The sequence below is a fragment of the Fundulus heteroclitus genome, chromosome 12, assembly GCF_011125445.2.
Source record: "Fundulus heteroclitus isolate FHET01 chromosome 12, MU-UCD_Fhet_4.1, whole genome shotgun sequence".
NCBI classification, from domain to species: Eukaryota; Metazoa; Chordata; class Actinopteri; order Cyprinodontiformes; family Fundulidae; genus Fundulus; species Fundulus heteroclitus.
The window spans coordinates 3,234,923-3,253,386 of NC_046372.1; the positions used below are offsets into that span (position 1 = coordinate 3,234,923).

An 18,464-nucleotide genomic window follows, 5' to 3' on the forward strand; every position below is an offset into this window, starting at 1 on the left:
CTGCTGACGGAAACAATGGGGCAGAAAAAGCGCACTGGGTTTTAATAAGCCACTGCCACTAATTATGTAATGTCATTGTACCTGATTTCGGGAATATGCTGTCTTCCTAGTTCCTTCTCTGATTTCTTGTTGGACAGGTTTGTTGCTAAAAAAAAAAAAAGGGAGAAAAAAAACAAGCAGATGTGACGTGGTGATTTTTTCGCATTTTTTTAAGATAAGAAGTGGCGTTACCAACGAGAACAATTTCTCTGGAATGCAGATGAACAAGATGCCTTTTATATGAGTATTCGTTTTCATTGGGAAATAGTTTATGTCTTTCATGTATGTCTTAAGTTGTTTCTGCTTGTCAGTAACAAACAGGCCAAACAAACAGACATGGAAAGGCAGAAAAAAACAACAACTAAACATGCGAACCTTTGATTACATTTGAAGATTTTAACGTAAGAAATTAAGTGAGAAAGTCATAATAATCAAGGATTTAATTGTGTTATATTTGATTTTGCTGCTAGCTTTAATTTTCTACATGTTTACCTTGATGTTACCTCAATTAACCTTGGAGTTTAATGTTCGTTAAAGGGGAAGGTGTGTGACTAATTTGGCTTTTAATTAGCAAAAAACAAGTATTGCTTTTATAAATACATATATAAAGTCTAATCACCTCACATCAAAAATGAAAGCGTTCTCATAACTTTGAATTAGTATTTTAGAAATACATAGGTGCTGATGCACCCACTGGAGGCGCCATGTTATGTCGCTATTTCTGATTTCAGTAGCCAAAAGGGGCCAAAAAAAGCCATATGCATTTTCTTGTCTGTTTTCTATTTGAAGAAGTGTTATTGGTGGTAGAGGAGTATGAACAAGCAAAGACGATCACAGATCATTCTATTTGGGTGGTCAGCATGACTGGAAAAGCGCTATATAAGTTCAGTCCATTTACCATTTGCCTTTTGTCGTTGAAATGGAGGACTAGCTGTACTCTTTGCCCAGCAAGAGGGGAAAAAAATAACCAAGAAAAGAAAACAAGTTATAACCTAGAGGAAGCGAGAGGCTATTTCAGCCATTATAGCAGGTGGTGATAATTCATGAGGGAGCGGTAATTTAAAATGGATGCAGAGGTTGCAGGCTTTCTGCTGGACAGGGAAGTTAATTCAATATAACAGTGAAGTTTATTTTGATTTGATTTTGATTTTGATTTTATGTTACAAACAGACAGTGTAGAGCAGCAACTACCCTGTCCTCCCAACAGAGAGGGCTCGTTTGTTCAACTCTCAGGGAGAGAGAGAGACAAACAGAGAGATATTTTATATGCGTCTGTTGTGCAACAGCAGAAGCGGGTCTCTTAACTGGTGTTTATAGTCAATTATATTTGAGCCCAAATAAGCGACTGCACATTGAGAAACAAGTACAAAAAACCATGACTCATGGAATTTATAAGTGACTTTAGAAAAAAAACTAAGCTGCTTTGGCAACAGGGCCAAAAAACATTTCACATTATGACTAGCTATTAGCAGTAGCTTGGTATCAAATACTCTGAGGTCATGTTTACATTGTCACATTCATGACACTCCACGGCTTCTGGAGTGCCTTTTGTAGCTTTGGGCTGCAAAATTGCTGTAGTACTTACTACACACTTAATGGTGTGCCAGTGTGAAAATCTTACACACCGGGGCTTTAAAGGTTCTAAGTCATTGAAAATGGTTTGAAAACATCTCAGTAGCTCATCATGGAGGTCAAACTCTTTATATCTAATTTAATCTTTTATACAACATTTTTTGGACATCAATCCACATTCTTCTGAAAGGGTGGGAGTGAGTTGTTGCTGCGATTTTACATATTTCAGTTGTGTTTTTGTATTTTGTTTTTAAATCCTTCCTTTTCACATGTCAATCATTCAATTATGGTTTATATAAAGTGGAACTGCAATGCTTTGGTCTGAATTACTTATTGCTGTTACCCAACTGCCTCTCTTTTGCCCCCGTGCGTCTGAAAGACACTCGTTTTGGCGCTGTCTCTTTAATTGTAAATTGGCCGCTTCACAGAGCCTTCCACTTCATCCTGTCCTGCCATTTTTGTAGTATGCTGGGTGGGGGGGGGGGATTGTAATGAGTTATGTGGATTATCATCCCCAACGACCAAACATTTTGACTCTACTTGTTCAGCTTGGGCTACAAAATTGCTGCGAGAGATAAAAATGCCAGTATTACCAGCTCCGCAGCAAATACTGGGACATTATTGTTCAAAAAAATGCAATAGTGAATAGAAAAACTGAATGGATTGAAAAATATGACCCAAACAAAATATAAAGCAGGGACGGCTGGCCCATAGTGGATGATAGCACATAAAAAAAGAGAGGGAAGTAGTTTATTTTGCCATTCTCAGTCTTAATGTGTTTTCAAATCAGCAGCCTGAATATCGCTGTGACATTCAGCTGCCTGCCACTTCCAACAAGAATGATGACGACTTTAGTCAAGTGAAAAGAGTCTTTTTTATATAATTTATTTATTCTTTTTTTTTTTTTTTTTTTTTAGATCTAGCAAATAATTTGTATGAGCTCTGGGAGAGCTGGTGTAACCCAGGTTTTTGGGGTAATCCAGTTATCTCTAATAGTTAAGGTTATGTCTCCCTTTCAATTTTTCATCCAGTTCACCAATTTTGTACTAAGTGTGAAATCCCGTGAGATTCTGTGGGATTTTAGTTTTAAAAAGTAGGGCGGTGCCCATTGTTTGGTCATGAACAAGGAAATTGTTTGGTCATGAACAAGGAAGTTGTTTGGTCTCATGAACAAGGAAGTTCAGGGCTGGCTGTTGCAGTTTCTAGATGCCTGCAATCTACACTGAATGGGTATTCTTGGGCTTAGAAATGGGAAGCAATGAACTGGCCAGGTCCTCATTTGATGGCGAGCTACCCACTAGGCCTTTAGGCCAAGGAACCTGGATAAACTGCTAAATCTCCATCTGTGTGATAGGAGGCATTGTTGCCTGCCCCACCCCATCCAAAGGACTCAAGTCAACGTTTAATTGGACTAAGACTAGTACTTTGGACTTTTGGAATGTTACAACTTGGAATGTTACGGTGTGTGCAGGATTTTGGTTTTGACAAAGTTTGTCTGTATATATTGTAAATAATCTTCGTAGTATAAATCACTTTCTGCACAAACTTACTGTCTCCAGTGTGTTAAATACAACCCTAATCCTCTCTGAGTCAAATCCTTAGGTCTTCTGGTAATTAGCCTTACTGTAAATAATTATTTCCTTATTCTAACATAAATTCAGTATCATAAATGCTACACTTGCCCCAACGTGATTTTGTCATACACAATGTTGCTTGCTTGGCCGATATGTACAGCGCGCAAACAAGTCAATATAATCTGATCTGAATATCACTATGGTTTCCATTATAGTAACTGGTTAATAGAACAAACTAGGAGGAGAAAGTTTCACAACTTCAGTTTGTCAGAGTTCACCTTTAGGATCTCCCATCCAAGAGCATTAACACCTCAACCAACATCAATAAGGATCACTGTTCTTTCTTAAGGAGCTCAGCAACAAACACCTCTCACCAAAAATACTACATTCTAAGCCTTATTGACCCCAACAGACCAAAACGCTGTGAATTGAGGGTCTGCCAAGTCACAGTCTTTGGCATCAATCCTTTGCACCACCAAACCAGCAATCCTTTTTGCTGAAAACAGTGTACCCAGTGACTCTTGATCCAGTTTGCTTGCATACACTTTTATCAGTTCTCAGACACATATTGTAAAATAAACCACAAAACTTTTGCGTACTATGATCTTACATTTTACTTTTCATGCCTCCTGATGTCGGTGAGATGGAGGGATTTGTTCATCCTGCTAGATCTACAGACCGCTTAAATCCATATGTCGATGGTCCACAACTACGGGAATTGTTCTCATTTCTCTTTAACATTATCTCTATTGAATACTCCACACTTTCACAAACAGGGTTTTTACCAAAGAGGTTCTAGTTCTTAACAATAGCTGGTCTGGTGCTAGACGCATATTTTAAAAGTTGTCCTCTAAACCAGTGGTCTTCAACCTTGGTCCTTAGCCCAGCAGAGGATGTACTTCCTGCAGCAGCTGAAGAAATTCAACCCGCCAAGGACAATGATAGTGCAATTCTACTCCTCCATCATTGAGTCCATCCTCACCTCCTCCATCACCATTTGGTACGCTGGTGCCACCGCTATGGACAAGGGCAGACTGCAGCGTGTCATCCGGTCTGCAGAGAAGGTGTTTGGCTGCAATCTTCCATCTCTCCAGGACCTGCATGCCTCCAGGACTCTGAGGCGTAGAGGGAAGACTGTGGCTGATCCCTCACACCCCAGTCACAGACTATTTCAGTCACTTCCCTCTGGCAGGAGGCTGCGGTGCATCAGGACCAAAACCTCATGCCACAAGAACAGTTTTTTCCCATCTGCTACCAGCCTTATGAACAAGGCCAAGAGCCGCCCGTGACACTGGACACTGTCTCTCTCCTCCGTTCAGGACTTGCAAGCTTCTGCGTTACATTAACGCACAGTTTACTGAGTGTATACAGCTTCTGTATATATATCTTTTTTACTTCTTATTTTACTGTATTCTTATTTTTTGTCTGCACCATCAACACCAAGTCAAATTCCTTGTAAGTGTAAACCTACTTGGCAATTAAACTTGATTCTGATTCTGATAACCAGGGATGAAGACCCTTTCTCTAAACAAACCAGTTTTCTTGTCAACCTCCGGAGTGCCAAGTTGGACGTCTCATTCATTTGTTGTTCTTCGCCTATCTTAGTCTGTGCTTTTATAAAGAATCATAGTCCATGCAGACAATGTACCTACACAAATAAGAACATTTATCACAGTGTCACTGCACAACAATGCCCTACAATCACTACCATAGTACATTCACACAGTTTTAAACAACTGGAGCCTGTTTAAGTGAGGTGTTTTATTGTTGTTGTTTTTTTAGGGTGGGAGGGGTGACAGTGGTGCAGGAGTTAGGGAGTTTGCCTGGCAATTGGTGGTTGCCAGTTCGATCTCCCACTTCAACAGTTTCAGTTGTTGTGTCCTTGGGCAAGACACTTCACCCAAATTGCCAGCTGACAGTGACGCCTGCCTCTGTCAGTCTGCCCCAGGACAGCTGTGGCTACTATAGCTCAACATGGGTGAATGGCTGACTGTAGTGTATAGAGCTTTGGGGTCGTTGGACTAGTTAAAGATGCTATACAAGTACAAGCCATTTACCATTTATATGTGACCAAACAAAAATTAAAATAAACTACCAGAAATTGCTCTGGACATTGCGATTGGCTGCTGTTTCCCATTACCTGCTTCTAGCACTTGATGAAAGTGGTTTATTTCCTCTCCTCCAGCAGGAAACTGTTGGTGGGTTACAGTGTTGTAGTACTCGAGTCCGAGACTCGAACTCGAGTCCGAGTCATTAGCTAAATTTAGAGACTCGGGACTTGCGCACTGATGACTCGAACTTGGACTCGGACTCCTACATTAAGATCATTCTGACTCGGAGATTGAGAAAAAGACTCGACTTTTTTTTAAATCATTAGGCTATAATTTTAATATGTCATTAGAATATTATTTGGTGTATGATTTTAATATCTAAATGGGGTACCGCGCACGTGACGTCACCATCTCATGAGCAACGCCCCTTGCCGCTAAGGTTGGGCAAACAGTATGAGAGCGCACGTAGCAGCCAGCCATTACACATGCAACAGATACAACTATATGACCGACTTTACAGCTGTTAAACTTTCACAAGAGGATGTCCAGGCGCCCGTTTTACTGGTAGAACTGTGGAACAACATACCAACGTTCAGCTTGAGTGTCGAGAGCTCGGAAAGACTGGAAAACTGGCCGAGTTGATAGGAAGGTAAGTCGTTGTTTTTCTCCTGCTCGGTGTTCATGGTGTCATTGGCCGTTTTTTTTTTTCTGTTTGTAGTCACCGTCCAGGAATCGGTATAAATTTTCCGGCCCGCCGAACAATTTAGTCCGGTGGCCAAATGCATTATCATTATCCAACGGCTGTATCTCCTCGCTGCAACGACCGGTCTGCACCAGATATGTTGTGAGTCATGGGGGAACGCTGCCGAACGCGTTTGTGGGAATCGCCCGGTGTACGGGCGAGGAAAATGCGTGACAGCATCTGTGGTGGCGGGTGGCCGGCGGTGCGCGAACCCCGCCCGCCGGCCGGCACCGCGGCGGTGCGCGAACCCCACCCGCCAGCCGGAGCCGCGACGGTGGCCAATAGGCCGGAGTGCGCTTGGCTGCGAGGGCCGATCGACGCCGCTTGCGGCTTTAACATCCTTCATATGCGGCCTGTCAGCGTACCTCGAGTCGCTGTTGCGCGTTCCATAACAACAATGTTTAAAAACCATGGTTAGGAGACGACTTAGACTTGGAAAAAGCAGTCGTTTTACCGAGTAAAACCAGGGTAACTACAGCGAAAGAGTTATTAGTGCAATGGAATGTTACTGCTTCATGTCATACATCACACGTCACGGTATGCTCCTACAACGAACTTGGATCAATAGTGACTCGACTCGGATGAGTAGTGGACTCGACTCGGACTCGACTCGGATTTTTTTTTAATGACTTGGACTTGACTCGGACTTGAACACTGGTGACTCGAACCTGGACTCGGACTCGAGGCATAGTGACTTGACTACAACACTGGTGGGTTAGCACTGGGTATTTTAAGCTAGAGCCAGGGTTTGTCGCAGTGGACAATCAGAAAAACTGGTGCCTAATAAGTCCTAGCACCAGTTATGCGCTGAAACCGGTATTGTGGAAAAGGCAATAAGGTGCCTGGTTGCAGCTCCTGTGTTTTTATACCACCAAAGTATTCATGTTTTGAATTACCCGGACCACCGACTGATGTCTTCACAAACATACCTACAAGTCTAGGTCAACAGTGATATAGTTGGGGATCACTTCTTGAGCTTTAATATGATGTTGAGCAGGGACAAGAGTTGGTAACCTTTAAGGTGGATTTTCAATCATCCAACTGTAAATAATCACTATTAGATGACAATTAAACAACAAATATACAAAAGATCACAATTTATCAAGATGTATATAATACAGCAACAGACAATTTATTGGGTTTACATGTTTTGGTTACAGTATTATACAGAATTAACTTAGTTTTTACTTCTTCATTTTAAGTGCTTTAAATGGTGTGTGCAAAGGGGACAAGTATTTTAACATCCTCCTACTCAGTGAACAGTAGGTGACCAGAGAAGAAGCTGTCACTGGTCAGTCCGTTGCCACCACGGTTAGCCACCAACCACACCCTGTCTCCCTTCTCAAGCTTGATAAAGGTGCTGCCGCTGGCCGTGATGTAGCCGCTCTGGCGGGTGGTGAATGAGTGCAGAATCAGCTCTCCGTTACGGAGCAGATCCACGCTGCCTGCATTCTCGTAGATGGTGCAGTGGAACTCAAACTCATAGACGCCTGGGTGTTCACAGGTGAAAAAGCCGGTCTTGGTGTCGTAGCTGTCCTGTCCATTGTAGATGACATCATGGAAGGGGATGGGGGTGCCAGCTTTGGGGTAGTTGTTACCCAGGCGCACAGAGAAAGCAACTTTCTCTGCTGTGCCAGGGGGTCCAGGAGGTCCTGGTGGACCTGGCAGACCTCTGGGTCCTGTGCACAAAATCACATCAGCACTGTTACATGCAAGAACATTGCATATGAAGTATTGTAAAATACTACCTGGCCTACATCAGTTTGCTTATAATTGCTAAAAGACGTAGAACATTTACCTGCTGGTCCAGGGGGTCCATGCTGACCTTCTGCAAGAAGAAAATATGGGAAAAAATCAGTATTTCCCTGAAACCTCTGAATCTCTATTTTATTATGGTCAAAGAGAAAATGAAGCAATATGGAAGTAGAAGTTAGACACAAATACTAAACTGTAAACATTTGTTTTTCTTCAGTACATGGTCATTTCTGTATGAAATGACCATGTACTGAAGGGGAAACTACAGTATTTTTAATTGATAATACACTATCAATAACAATGGCTATCAAAAGAAGTGAAATCACTACCTGTAGGTGCTTTTGGCTCTCCTGGGCCTGCAGATAGAGAAAAGAAATTAATGTTTTTCAAAGAACTCTGTTACACTAAATGAATATCATATGTGATATTTACCAGGAGCAACATTAAATTATGGAATAACTTATTGCAAACATACCACCCTCCTTCCATGGACTGAGGTCAAATGCAGGGATGTCGTCACACTGGGTGTATCCAGAGCCTCGGGGTCGGTACTGGAAAGGTTTTTCAGGAACCTCAGTGATCCCAGTGTTGTCACAAATGATTCGGGCCAGAGATGTGTCCCTAAGAGCCAGCCTCTGAGCATCCGTGAAAACACCATTATTCTCCCACCAAAATCTGAAAAAGACACATTGAGTTTAGTTTCTCTGGATAAAAAAACACAGATTATATATCGAATCTTAAACCCATTTCACACATAAATCCCGGTAATTTACTGGGACCACAACCTCGGGTCAAACAAGAATTAGCAACTTTCACACATGTAAATTAGTCTTAATAATTACCAGGTCTGCTATTTTCACACTTAAAGCTAGGGTAGGCTGGTTTAAATCTTATCTGTCTGACAGATTCCAGTTTGTTCATGTTAAAGTTGGGGTCGGTGATTTTTCCGGAAGTTTCCACAAGTCCCTCCTTTGAATAACCGTCTTACCTGGCTGTTCAGCTCTTCAGGGGGATCCCGCGAAAAAAATCTCCTGAATCTACTGGTCTTATTTCTTTCTATTGAGGCCTTCATCTTCTTCTCAAGCGGTTCGCTTCTTGTGACTCAGCCATGTTCAAAATCTATGGTGAGAGCAGCGTAGCTACAATGTATGGCTAACCGCTAAGCTAACCGGATACATAAACACTCGAAGTGCGTATGCACAGTCATTAAGCGGAAACTATGAAGGAACAAGCACACCCACTGGCGTTACGTTAGGTCATCAGAATGATTGGCATGTGGGACAACCAATTGATAAGATGATTCACCCAGAACTTGAGGGACAGAGGGGGTGAGTATATAAAGTCTATGGGTGAGAGCAGAAACAAAACTCCATGCCCTTCAGACTGAAAATTTTACAGGCCTGCAGGTCCCACAGAGAATGATTTTTTAAACCTCCTTTTTGTGAATACATAATGCACAATAAACAATGGCTTCGGGACCAAACATTGGATAGTAGCTTTATGAAAACTACAAAAGAAATATAATTTCTGTACATTTCTCCACCACATAAGCAACTTGCAAACATCAGCAGAAGAGCTAAATTACCACTACAAACATCTTATGTAATATCGCTGTGTACCTTACCAAGGAATTAATGACTTTATTCACACTAGAGCGGTCCCAGAAGATTACCTTTTGTGATATTAGGTCTTGACCTGGTAAATTGTCAGGTCACTTTTATCCGGTAAATCAGTTATAAATTACCAGTAAATTACTGGGTAAGATTATAAGTGTGAAAGGGGCTTTATGTTGTTCATAGATAGTTTAGTAATTTTCTGTCTGCTAACCGGTCTCCCTCCCGGATCTTCTGGAACTGAGTGGCAATCAGGCAGGCAAACAGGGGTCCAACTCTTCCTCCACGGACAAACGGCTCAGCCACTCCTCCCAGCCATGGGTCAATGTTGTCAGGTGTACCATAGAGATCCAGAAGTCTCTGGGCCAAATCTGTGTTGTTCAACACCTTCGCCAACTCATTCAGATTCCTTGGCTGGGACAGACCACAGAACTCTCGCCATTTGTTGTAACCTAAAACAGATAGAAACCGTGTATAAGATGATGTGTGCACTGTAGAGATTACAAAACTCAGATATCTAGGAAGGAGGAATTGCAAAATTAAGCATCTAGAATCAAGAAATACCAGGGAGTCCATGGTCTCTTCCTCTCTGCAGGTTTAGAGATCCCAGATCCAGCGCCAGCTCCACAGAGAATTTGAAAAGTCGGTCCCTCAGCTCCTCAGTCATCATGTGATCCTGCGTGTTCAGCTTAGCCTGACGACCTATCAGCCCTCTCACGATTGGGTCCAAGCCACCTGAAGAAAGAACAGCAACATTTAGATGTGTTCGTCATACTCCTTTACTAGCTTAGGGATGAATAAGGTGGAGGTCTAGTTTTTACCTTCAAAGACGACCCTCCAAGGAGCAAACATGGTTCTGTGCAGCAGCTGGGTGGGATAATCTGGGTGATCCTCGTAATTCTCGTCAAGACGGAAAATGAAGGGCTGAACCATCAAATGAGCGAATCGGAAGGCAGCTGTGGCGAACACGTTGGAGATGCTGGGATCTATATTTTCATCATAACCAGGGTAGGTGGACAACTGCTTGGAAATGGCGTCTGGGCCGACAATGTGGAGGAGCCAGTCCCTGTAGGTGATAACCTACGACAGCAAAGACAAACTGGTTTACACTTGCTGACTATTAGATTATAAAAAATAGAAAAAATATTGGCAAACGTGTTCAAATTGTTGGTGAATGTTTAGTCATAAATATGTAATAATTTCTTGCATAGTTTTATAGCATTTCAACCCTGTTTTACTCTGTACTCTTCTTCCTGTCTCTTACCTGGAGGTACCCGCCCATAATCTTGCGGGCTTCCTGGTAAAGCCTCTCTCCGTTCCACTGTGGGTTGAGCTGAGCGAGGGCGCGGGCCAGACGGTTATGCTCTCTCATCATCAGGGTATGCAAAGAAGCCAGTCCGATGTTTTCATTGGAACGGTCATCCCCTTTAAAGACAATAAGGTGAAATTTTAAGCAATGAAAAATGCATTAAATATATCTTCTTTGTATCTGACTGAGGTCATATGCTGACTGGCACTTACCAGCAAAAAAGCACATCACCTCCTCTGCACTGCTATTATTGGTCATGCGTCTCCTTGTGGCACACATGTTGGCCCCCATGGTGGTGAATGGCAGGAGGTCCCGGTCGCTGTCTTTATACTCTTTATTGACCCTCAATAAACCTTCATCTGTACTGAAGTCCCGCAGCAGGCGAGCTTTGCTGTCATCGGAACCATAGACCTGACCCACATCGATGAAGGCTGTCAGTGTGTTGAGCTGCTGGCGAACAGTGGGTGATCCAAAGATGTATCCTGTGTTACCAGAACCACAAGCTGGTGCAGAGCGAGAGAAGGGCATGCACTCCTCAGGGTGACCATTAAAACGGGGGTCACCATCTGGAAACTTTTATGAAAACGGGAAACTGTTAGATTAAAATGTTTTAAATTTGTTTCTATTTTTTGTTAATGTAATGTTGAAATGTATCAACACTGACCTTTATGGGGAAGCACGGCTCTGTGTTGCTGCAGGTCTTTTCACAATCAATGCCATCATTGAATGACCTGATGGAGGGAGAGTGAGGGGTGAAGGTCAGGTCGTGGTCGGTCCACTGGCCAAAGATTGTCACCAGGTGTGTGTAGAGGGGGTCACTGTCCACATCAGAGTTAGCTGTTGACAGGATACGGTTGGACACTACTCTCACCTGAGAACAGAACAAAGATAAAGAGAATTGGTTTTAGTATCTTCTATCTATCTACTATCTGCTGATGACATTTTTTTTATTCTACTCTGAACTTCTTACCAAGGGAAGAATGTGATTGTTGATTGTCTCATTGTTCCAGCCTTTAGGAGTAGAGAGCGCATCGTCGTATTCAGCAGGCTCCCAGCGAAGGAAAGGGATGTTGGAGGCGCCCCAGCGAGGGTTTTCACTATAAGTGGCAGGAATAAGGTGTTTTACACTTCCATGTTTTTTAAAAAGGTCCAACATGTAACAGAAGTTTAAAGCCAAACTCTAACACCAAAATCAAGACGTACGTGTCTTCTAATGAATAGTCTCCTTACATGTTGTTGCAGATGCTGTTTGCTGTGCGATAGCTGTTGAGATTGGGAAGGTCTTTGCAGTGAACATTTCTGACTTGAGAAGCGCAACCTGTCAGTCTTGCAATCACACTCAGATCTCCATTAGAGATCAGATCTAAATAAAGCACAAGACAAAACAATTGTTAGCTGTGACTTTAGGCCATGCCAGCAAACCTTAAAAAGATAAATTCGGAAACAAACCTGTGGCATTGATGGAGCGTGTGTGACGTCTGGCCAGAGTCCTCTTGATCAGATGCAGAGTGTTGTCCATGTAGTCTGCAGCACGCACTGCCTCTCTGGATGGGCCATTGGGCTGCTTCAGAAGTCTCAGGACATCTGCAGGGCTTGCTGCGTTTCTCCTCACCCGGTCAATGCTCCTGTGTTGTTTAAAGAGTTCAGGTATTTAATTACCTCTTTTGAATGTTTGATTTTACTTCAACATTAAGCAATGAAAAAACAGCAGAGGAACAAAAGTTTTCCACTCACACTTGTCGGGAGTAAGTATAGGCTGCATCCACATTGGCTTTAGCGTGGTTCACACATTTTTCAATGAAACTGTGGCTCAAATGGCGTTCTGAATACAAATAAAAACAGTCTTTTTAGTTTCTAGTTTATATTGGTTATTTAACATATATAAAGTAATTTAGTTTACTTTCAAGTGAATGACAGTTGTACCAATGTTTTAGAAAATGTTTCACATTTGAATCTTTTACCTTCAAATAATCAGTAATATTTTTTAAATTGTATTTAAGGTTTTAGAAGGCAAAAAAAAAAACACTCACTGGCATCCACTTGGCATTGCAAGCCCAGGGTTAGACCAAGAGCCAAAAGGCAGAGAAACTTATTCATCCCTAAAAAAGAGCAAATATGTTAGTCACATTATATATTGGAGAAAATACATATTTCACAATGCTGTAACTGGAAAAAATATACAGGTTCCATGCAATTTATACAAACTTCTTTTTAATGTTAATAAGATCACCTGTAATGAAGGAATGCCTTAGCTCCAAAGTTCTCTTTCTAGATCCACGTTTTACTTCCAGATGATGAGAGAAGTCACTGATGCTTGCTGTCAATATCTCTCTTTTATACTCTTTGGGTGTGTTGTTGTTGCTTTAATTAGCATTTCATGCTAGGATTCTTGCCAAGATTTAAACAAAGAATGTATTTTCTCCTTCCTAGTTCCTGGTTTGTGGCATCCCTTCTTCAAAGCTCAGTGTTAGGAAACACATTGCTGTCAACATGTTTGCATTCAGCTTTAATTTTATTTATCTTATTCAGGGTTGAAAACACACCATCAACAACCATTTAAATATTGCAACAGGTTTTAGAGTAGCTTTAGCAAGTGAGAGCAAATAAAGTTCTGGGGAGTCTGCGACAGGTCTTTCATTTTTTTGTTCATGACACTTTGCATGTAGTCATTACTGTCACCTATGCATTTCAAAAAGTTAAATGTGCTCTGTCAACAGCGGAGAGGCGGGGTAAGTTACCTGTCCATGCAGACAATTTTAGTGGCTGAGTACTCTTTTTTTTTCCAGCAAATTTAATACCCATATAAATTAATGTAGTTAGTCGAGTGGTGGTTAAATAGTTATGCAAAATATTGTTTAAAATATTTAAAACAAGAAGAAATGCAACTTCAGCATAAGAACAAATTCCTGATTTTGAACCAGCCATAGTTCAAATTCCATGTTACACAACAAATGGAAAAAGTGCTTCCTGCAATTATGAAAAGATCAGAACGAGAAAAACAAGTTTTCAATCCTTTTCTAAACTGAATAAAGAAAATACGATGTTTGTTTGAAGCTGTACAAATGGAAAAGACAGAATGTAATTTTAGTGCCATCTCATGAAATAATATGAAGTATAAAAAAACGTTTTAGGGGATGACCATTTATAAATCTAGTTTTAAATTTAAATCGTTATCATGTTCAACGGTTAGTCGAAACTGAATTTATATTTTCTTGAAAATTAAATAGCAAGCTGGTTTTGGAGTTGAAACTATAGTACATAATCCTGTCTATAAACACTTTTTTATACTGGGTAAAATGGTCCTTCCATCCTGAAAGTAGTCAATACATTAAATATTCCAAAAAAAAGGAGGTTTAAAAAAATCAATCTCTGTAGGAGCTGCAGGCCTGTAAAAACTTCGGTCTGAAGGACATGGATTTGTCAGAGTTTTGTTCCTGCTCTCTCCTGCCTCTGTCCCTCAATTCCGGGGACATCACCTTATCTATTGGTTGTCCCAAAAGCCATCATTCTGACATGCTCACATAACACCAAAGTGCGTGCATGTTTCTCGTTTGTTTCCGTATGTATGCGCATTTCTAATGTTTATGTTTTCGGTTAGCTTAGTGGTTAGCTTTGGTGTCAACCGATAATTGAGGGTTTTCAGCTGACGTCACGCTCACGTGACTACTCAGCGCGTCCGCCATATTGGGTGGCAGTCGTTTCGCACCGTTGACCTGCATTGTATGACGCCTTAGGCAGTATTGGAAGTGAACAATGGGGAAAACGTGTTTAATGGTTGGTTGCACGGCCCGTGGAGGTGGAGATCAACGCTCTTTCTATCGCCTACCAGCCGTAATAGTGAATCAGTGTGAAAAAAAAAAACAGCTGTCTGAACAACGCCGTCACCTATGGCTGACACGGATATCCAGGTCCGATTTGGACGGTGTTAAGCTGGAATACGCCAGAGTCTGCGGTGCTCACTTTGTCACAGGTAATTAACTGTTAAGTATTTAAAACATGTAAGAAGAATATATTAATAATAGGGCTTGGGCGTTATGACTTATTACTTTCCGCGGCTGTCATGTTGACTGCCTCCGCCGCCTCTACTGCCTATTACTACCGCATACTGTACTCCCTCTCTCAGCCGTGTTTTAATTTGATTAATTTCACCTTAACTTGATTTCAACCATGGTAAACCGTTGCTGTATTGTGGGCTGTAACAGCGCAACACATGATCGCCATGGGAAAAACATAGAAACAGATTAATTTTCCACCGCTTTCCTGCCTGGAGGCACAACCACGGAGAACAACTGTTAGTGATAACAAAGAGTCGTCGGCTCGCTTGGATCGCGGTTGTAAGTCGACCGATCATAACTTTCCACAGTATCCCGATGTCAATGAGAGTGTGTTCTAAACGTTTGAAACACATAGCAGCTAGTTAAAAGTACATTACATTCGCGAGTGGTTGTTAGCGCTAACTGTTAGCATGTGCTAACCCGTCTGAGCGCAGCTTACCTTTGAACGAGTTACAGAGATAACAAAGAGATCGTCGGCTCGCTTGGATCGCGGCTGTAAGTCGACCGAACATAACTTTCCACAGTATCCCGATGTCAATGAGAGTGTGTTCTAAACGTTTGAAACACATAGCAGCAAGTTAAAAGTACATTACATGCGCGAGTGGTTGTTAGCGCTAACGGTTAGCAGCTACTAAACTAGCATGGGCCAGAGCCCGTCTGAGCGCAGCTTACCTTTGAACGAGTTGCTGTGTTCCCACTGTTTGCTGGCTTTATGATCTGCAGCTCCTACCGGCGCCAATACGGTAAATACAACTTAATTTTGCACTGGTCATTGTTCTGCTTAAATAATTAAAGCCGCGAGCGGCGTCGATCGGCCTTGCAGCCAAGCGCCTTCGCGCACCGCCCGCCGCCGGCCGCCAGCCACCGCAGAAGCATGCGACACATTTGCGTCGGATTGTTTACATTTTTACCATCTTATTAAAACTCACCCGTCCACGTATGATGGCGATTTCCTTGATGTACATAACCAGATGTGAACTGGTTGTGAGCCTCTAGACCCTTGTAAGCTCTCATTTCCTCAAGAGTGTGCAGAGGGTTTTCACCGAACACCAGGTAATGCATCTGGATTACGGCTAAACAAGGCACCGTGGAGGGCATACGGGTCCATATGGTCGATCACGGAACATTTCCTCAGATATACGTCCTTATCTGGTCGCTCTAGCGTGCTGGCGTACTTATCCATTCGCGATACGATAATACATGTAAGACAACTAGAGATAAGGAAGTGTGCCACCCAATATGGCGGACCGGAAGTTGGCCAGTGACGTCAGTGAAAACACCCTATTGTAGCTCTGCTGTTCTCATTGTATACTTTGAACAAGGCAGAGAGTCGCCAAAACACACCACGTACAAGTTTAGGAGAAGAAGAGTAAGGCTTCAATAGAAAGAAATAAGACCAAAGTTCATCTCCCTGAGGGGTGGAGACGCAAGTAAAACTGTTTTACGCATGCGCAGTTATTCAAAAAGGGACTTAGGGAAATTTCCAGAAAAATTGCCAACTCTACCTTTAAATCGTATTTCACTTAAACTGTTACACCCCACCATCAGTGACATGACTTTAGACTAATTGCATTGCTGTTATTCATACACATGATATTCATCTGGAACCTCATTTCCCCATAACAGTAACCCAGTCCTGTAGGTTACTTAAAATTGGATTGCAGGTAATGTTTTACATACGATGTAGTGATAGGAACGGCAGTATGTACTGAATCCTAAAAAATACCTCAATACAGTCTATTTAGATAGTCTTCTACTTTTACTTAGTGAGCTGTTTTTATCATTTCTTCTCAAAAAATTTTTTTTATTGTGAGACGCTTTGTAATTTTTATTTGTGAAAGGTGCTATGTTAGAGACTTGGTTACCCCATCTTCAATCATCAAGCTTAAGCTCCGGCCAAAGTGACAAATACCCACTTCATTATGACATCACGTGACCTATGACATAATCACGTGACCTATGACATAATTTTACCTGTATGACGTCACCTCACCTGTATGACGTCACCTTACCTGGGCATACTTGAGTTTACCTGAACACACCTGAGCGTACCTGCGTTTACCTGGTCCACATGACCCCATCTCGTTCACATGACACCCCCCACCCCCTCACCCCACTCCTCCCCCACCATGTGATAACCATGTTGCCTCCTTATGACTACCTCAGGACTTGATCCCACCCCCATCATGTGACAATGTCATGACCGTCTAGCGGCCATCTTGAGACTACCTCATGACTTTGCATAAGCACTTACAGGCCATAGGATATCTTTAGGATCCTGCTCTTATTCAAAGTATTTTGTTTTCTATAAATCGTTTTTTATAGGAATGTCACCATATTTGAATTAATATAACAAATATCAAATTATTATTCTATAAATGTCACGTTTAAAGCACCTAAAATATTCATTAAACAACACACAGGAAAGAAAGACAACAGATGTAGCTTTAGCATTAACGCAATCAAAGAAACAATAAATTAATCCAATTTTCTTTCTCTTTATATCTTCTGTAATATTTATTTTATTACAATTGTTGTTGTTGCGGCATATTATTCCTGCATATAAACTAATAGTTAAAGAATAGGTTTAAACTCTGTCACTTCACCACAACAGTTTGATATTCTGTCCATTGTTACTCACCCAATTTTTATCCTGTTGTTTCCTCAATGTAGTTAGGTTCCTGGTTTCTGCCTATTCCTGCAGAATTCTTTGTTTTGTCACACCACTGCAGCCACAGCGTCTCCAAATTTTGACAATGGGTCTGCATGGCCCCTGCTTCACTGTTAAACCACCGCAAACCCGAGACCATTTCTTTATATTTCAATTTCTATAAACACTTAACTATTATATTCCAATTAGACCTAGCCTTCATACATCAACCTGAAAATAAAAAGTTATTTCTCACACAGATATTCCTTTCTCTCTCTCTCTCTCTCTCTCTCTCTCCCACTCACACACACACACAGTAATTTGCTATAGGTCCGTGTCCTCAGGTTATGGCACAAAGGCAGGACAGACCACTTTCGAGTTGTTTGTTTCTTTTACTCTTCTGTATGCTTATATATGTATGCAAATTTTAAGACTAGGCTTAAAACTTTTCTTTTTGACAAAAATTATAACTAGTGACTCATGTTACTCTCAGCTACCTTTATAGTTTTACTGCTATAGGCTTAGGTTACTGGAGTATATCAGGATCTAATTTTCTCACTATATTGAGTTCTACTGTTCTTCAATTATGCATTATGTGTTGTCATTTCTGCTTTAACTTTCTGTTCTCTCTCTTTTCTCTTCATAGTAGGTACACCTGGTCTGGCGTTCTGTTAACTGTGACATCATCCAGAGAAGACGACTCACCTGCTACTACCATCTAATGTAGAACAGATTACTAGATCAATGTGTGCTTCTGTGCTTTTTTGTTTCTCTTGTTGTGTCTCTGTTCTGTCTTCTGTAACCCCAGTCGGTCGAGGCAGATGACCGTTCATACTGAGCCCGGTTCTGCCGGAGGTTTTTTTTCCCGTTAATGGGTGGTTTTTCTTCCCACTGTCGCTTCATGCTTGCTCAGTATGAGGGATTGCAGCAAAGCCATGTACAATGCAGATGACTCTTCCTGTGGCTCTACGGTTCCCCAGGAGTGAATGCTGCTTGTCGGGACTTTGATGCAATCAACTGGTTTCCTTATATAGGAAATTTTTGACCAATCTGTATAATCTGACCCAATCTGTATAATATGATTGAACTTGACTTTGTAAAGTG

General features: G+C 41.6%; 1 protein-coding gene across 1 annotated transcript; it reads right to left on the bottom strand.

Annotated features, from left to right (window-relative positions):
- Positions 1-6,769: 6,769 nt before the first annotated feature.
- On the bottom strand, positions 6,770-12,963 carry LOC118564769 (eosinophil peroxidase-like). The gene is made up of 16 exons (XM_036143724.1): positions 12,886-12,963; positions 12,686-12,754; positions 12,390-12,477; positions 12,105-12,280; positions 11,886-12,018; positions 11,626-11,752; positions 11,320-11,526; positions 10,868-11,228; positions 10,611-10,771; positions 10,168-10,426; positions 9,911-10,081; positions 9,561-9,798; positions 8,209-8,408; positions 8,063-8,089; positions 7,777-7,806; positions 6,770-7,657 (listed from the first exon to the last, which is right to left on the bottom strand). Exons 2-16 carry the CDS (start codon positions 12,750-12,752, stop codon positions 7,227-7,229), a joined length of 2,676 nt encoding a protein of 891 aa, XP_035999617.1. The 5' UTR covers positions 12,753-12,754; positions 12,886-12,963; the 3' UTR covers positions 6,770-7,226.
- Between the last annotated feature and the right edge of the window lie 5,501 nt (positions 12,964-18,464).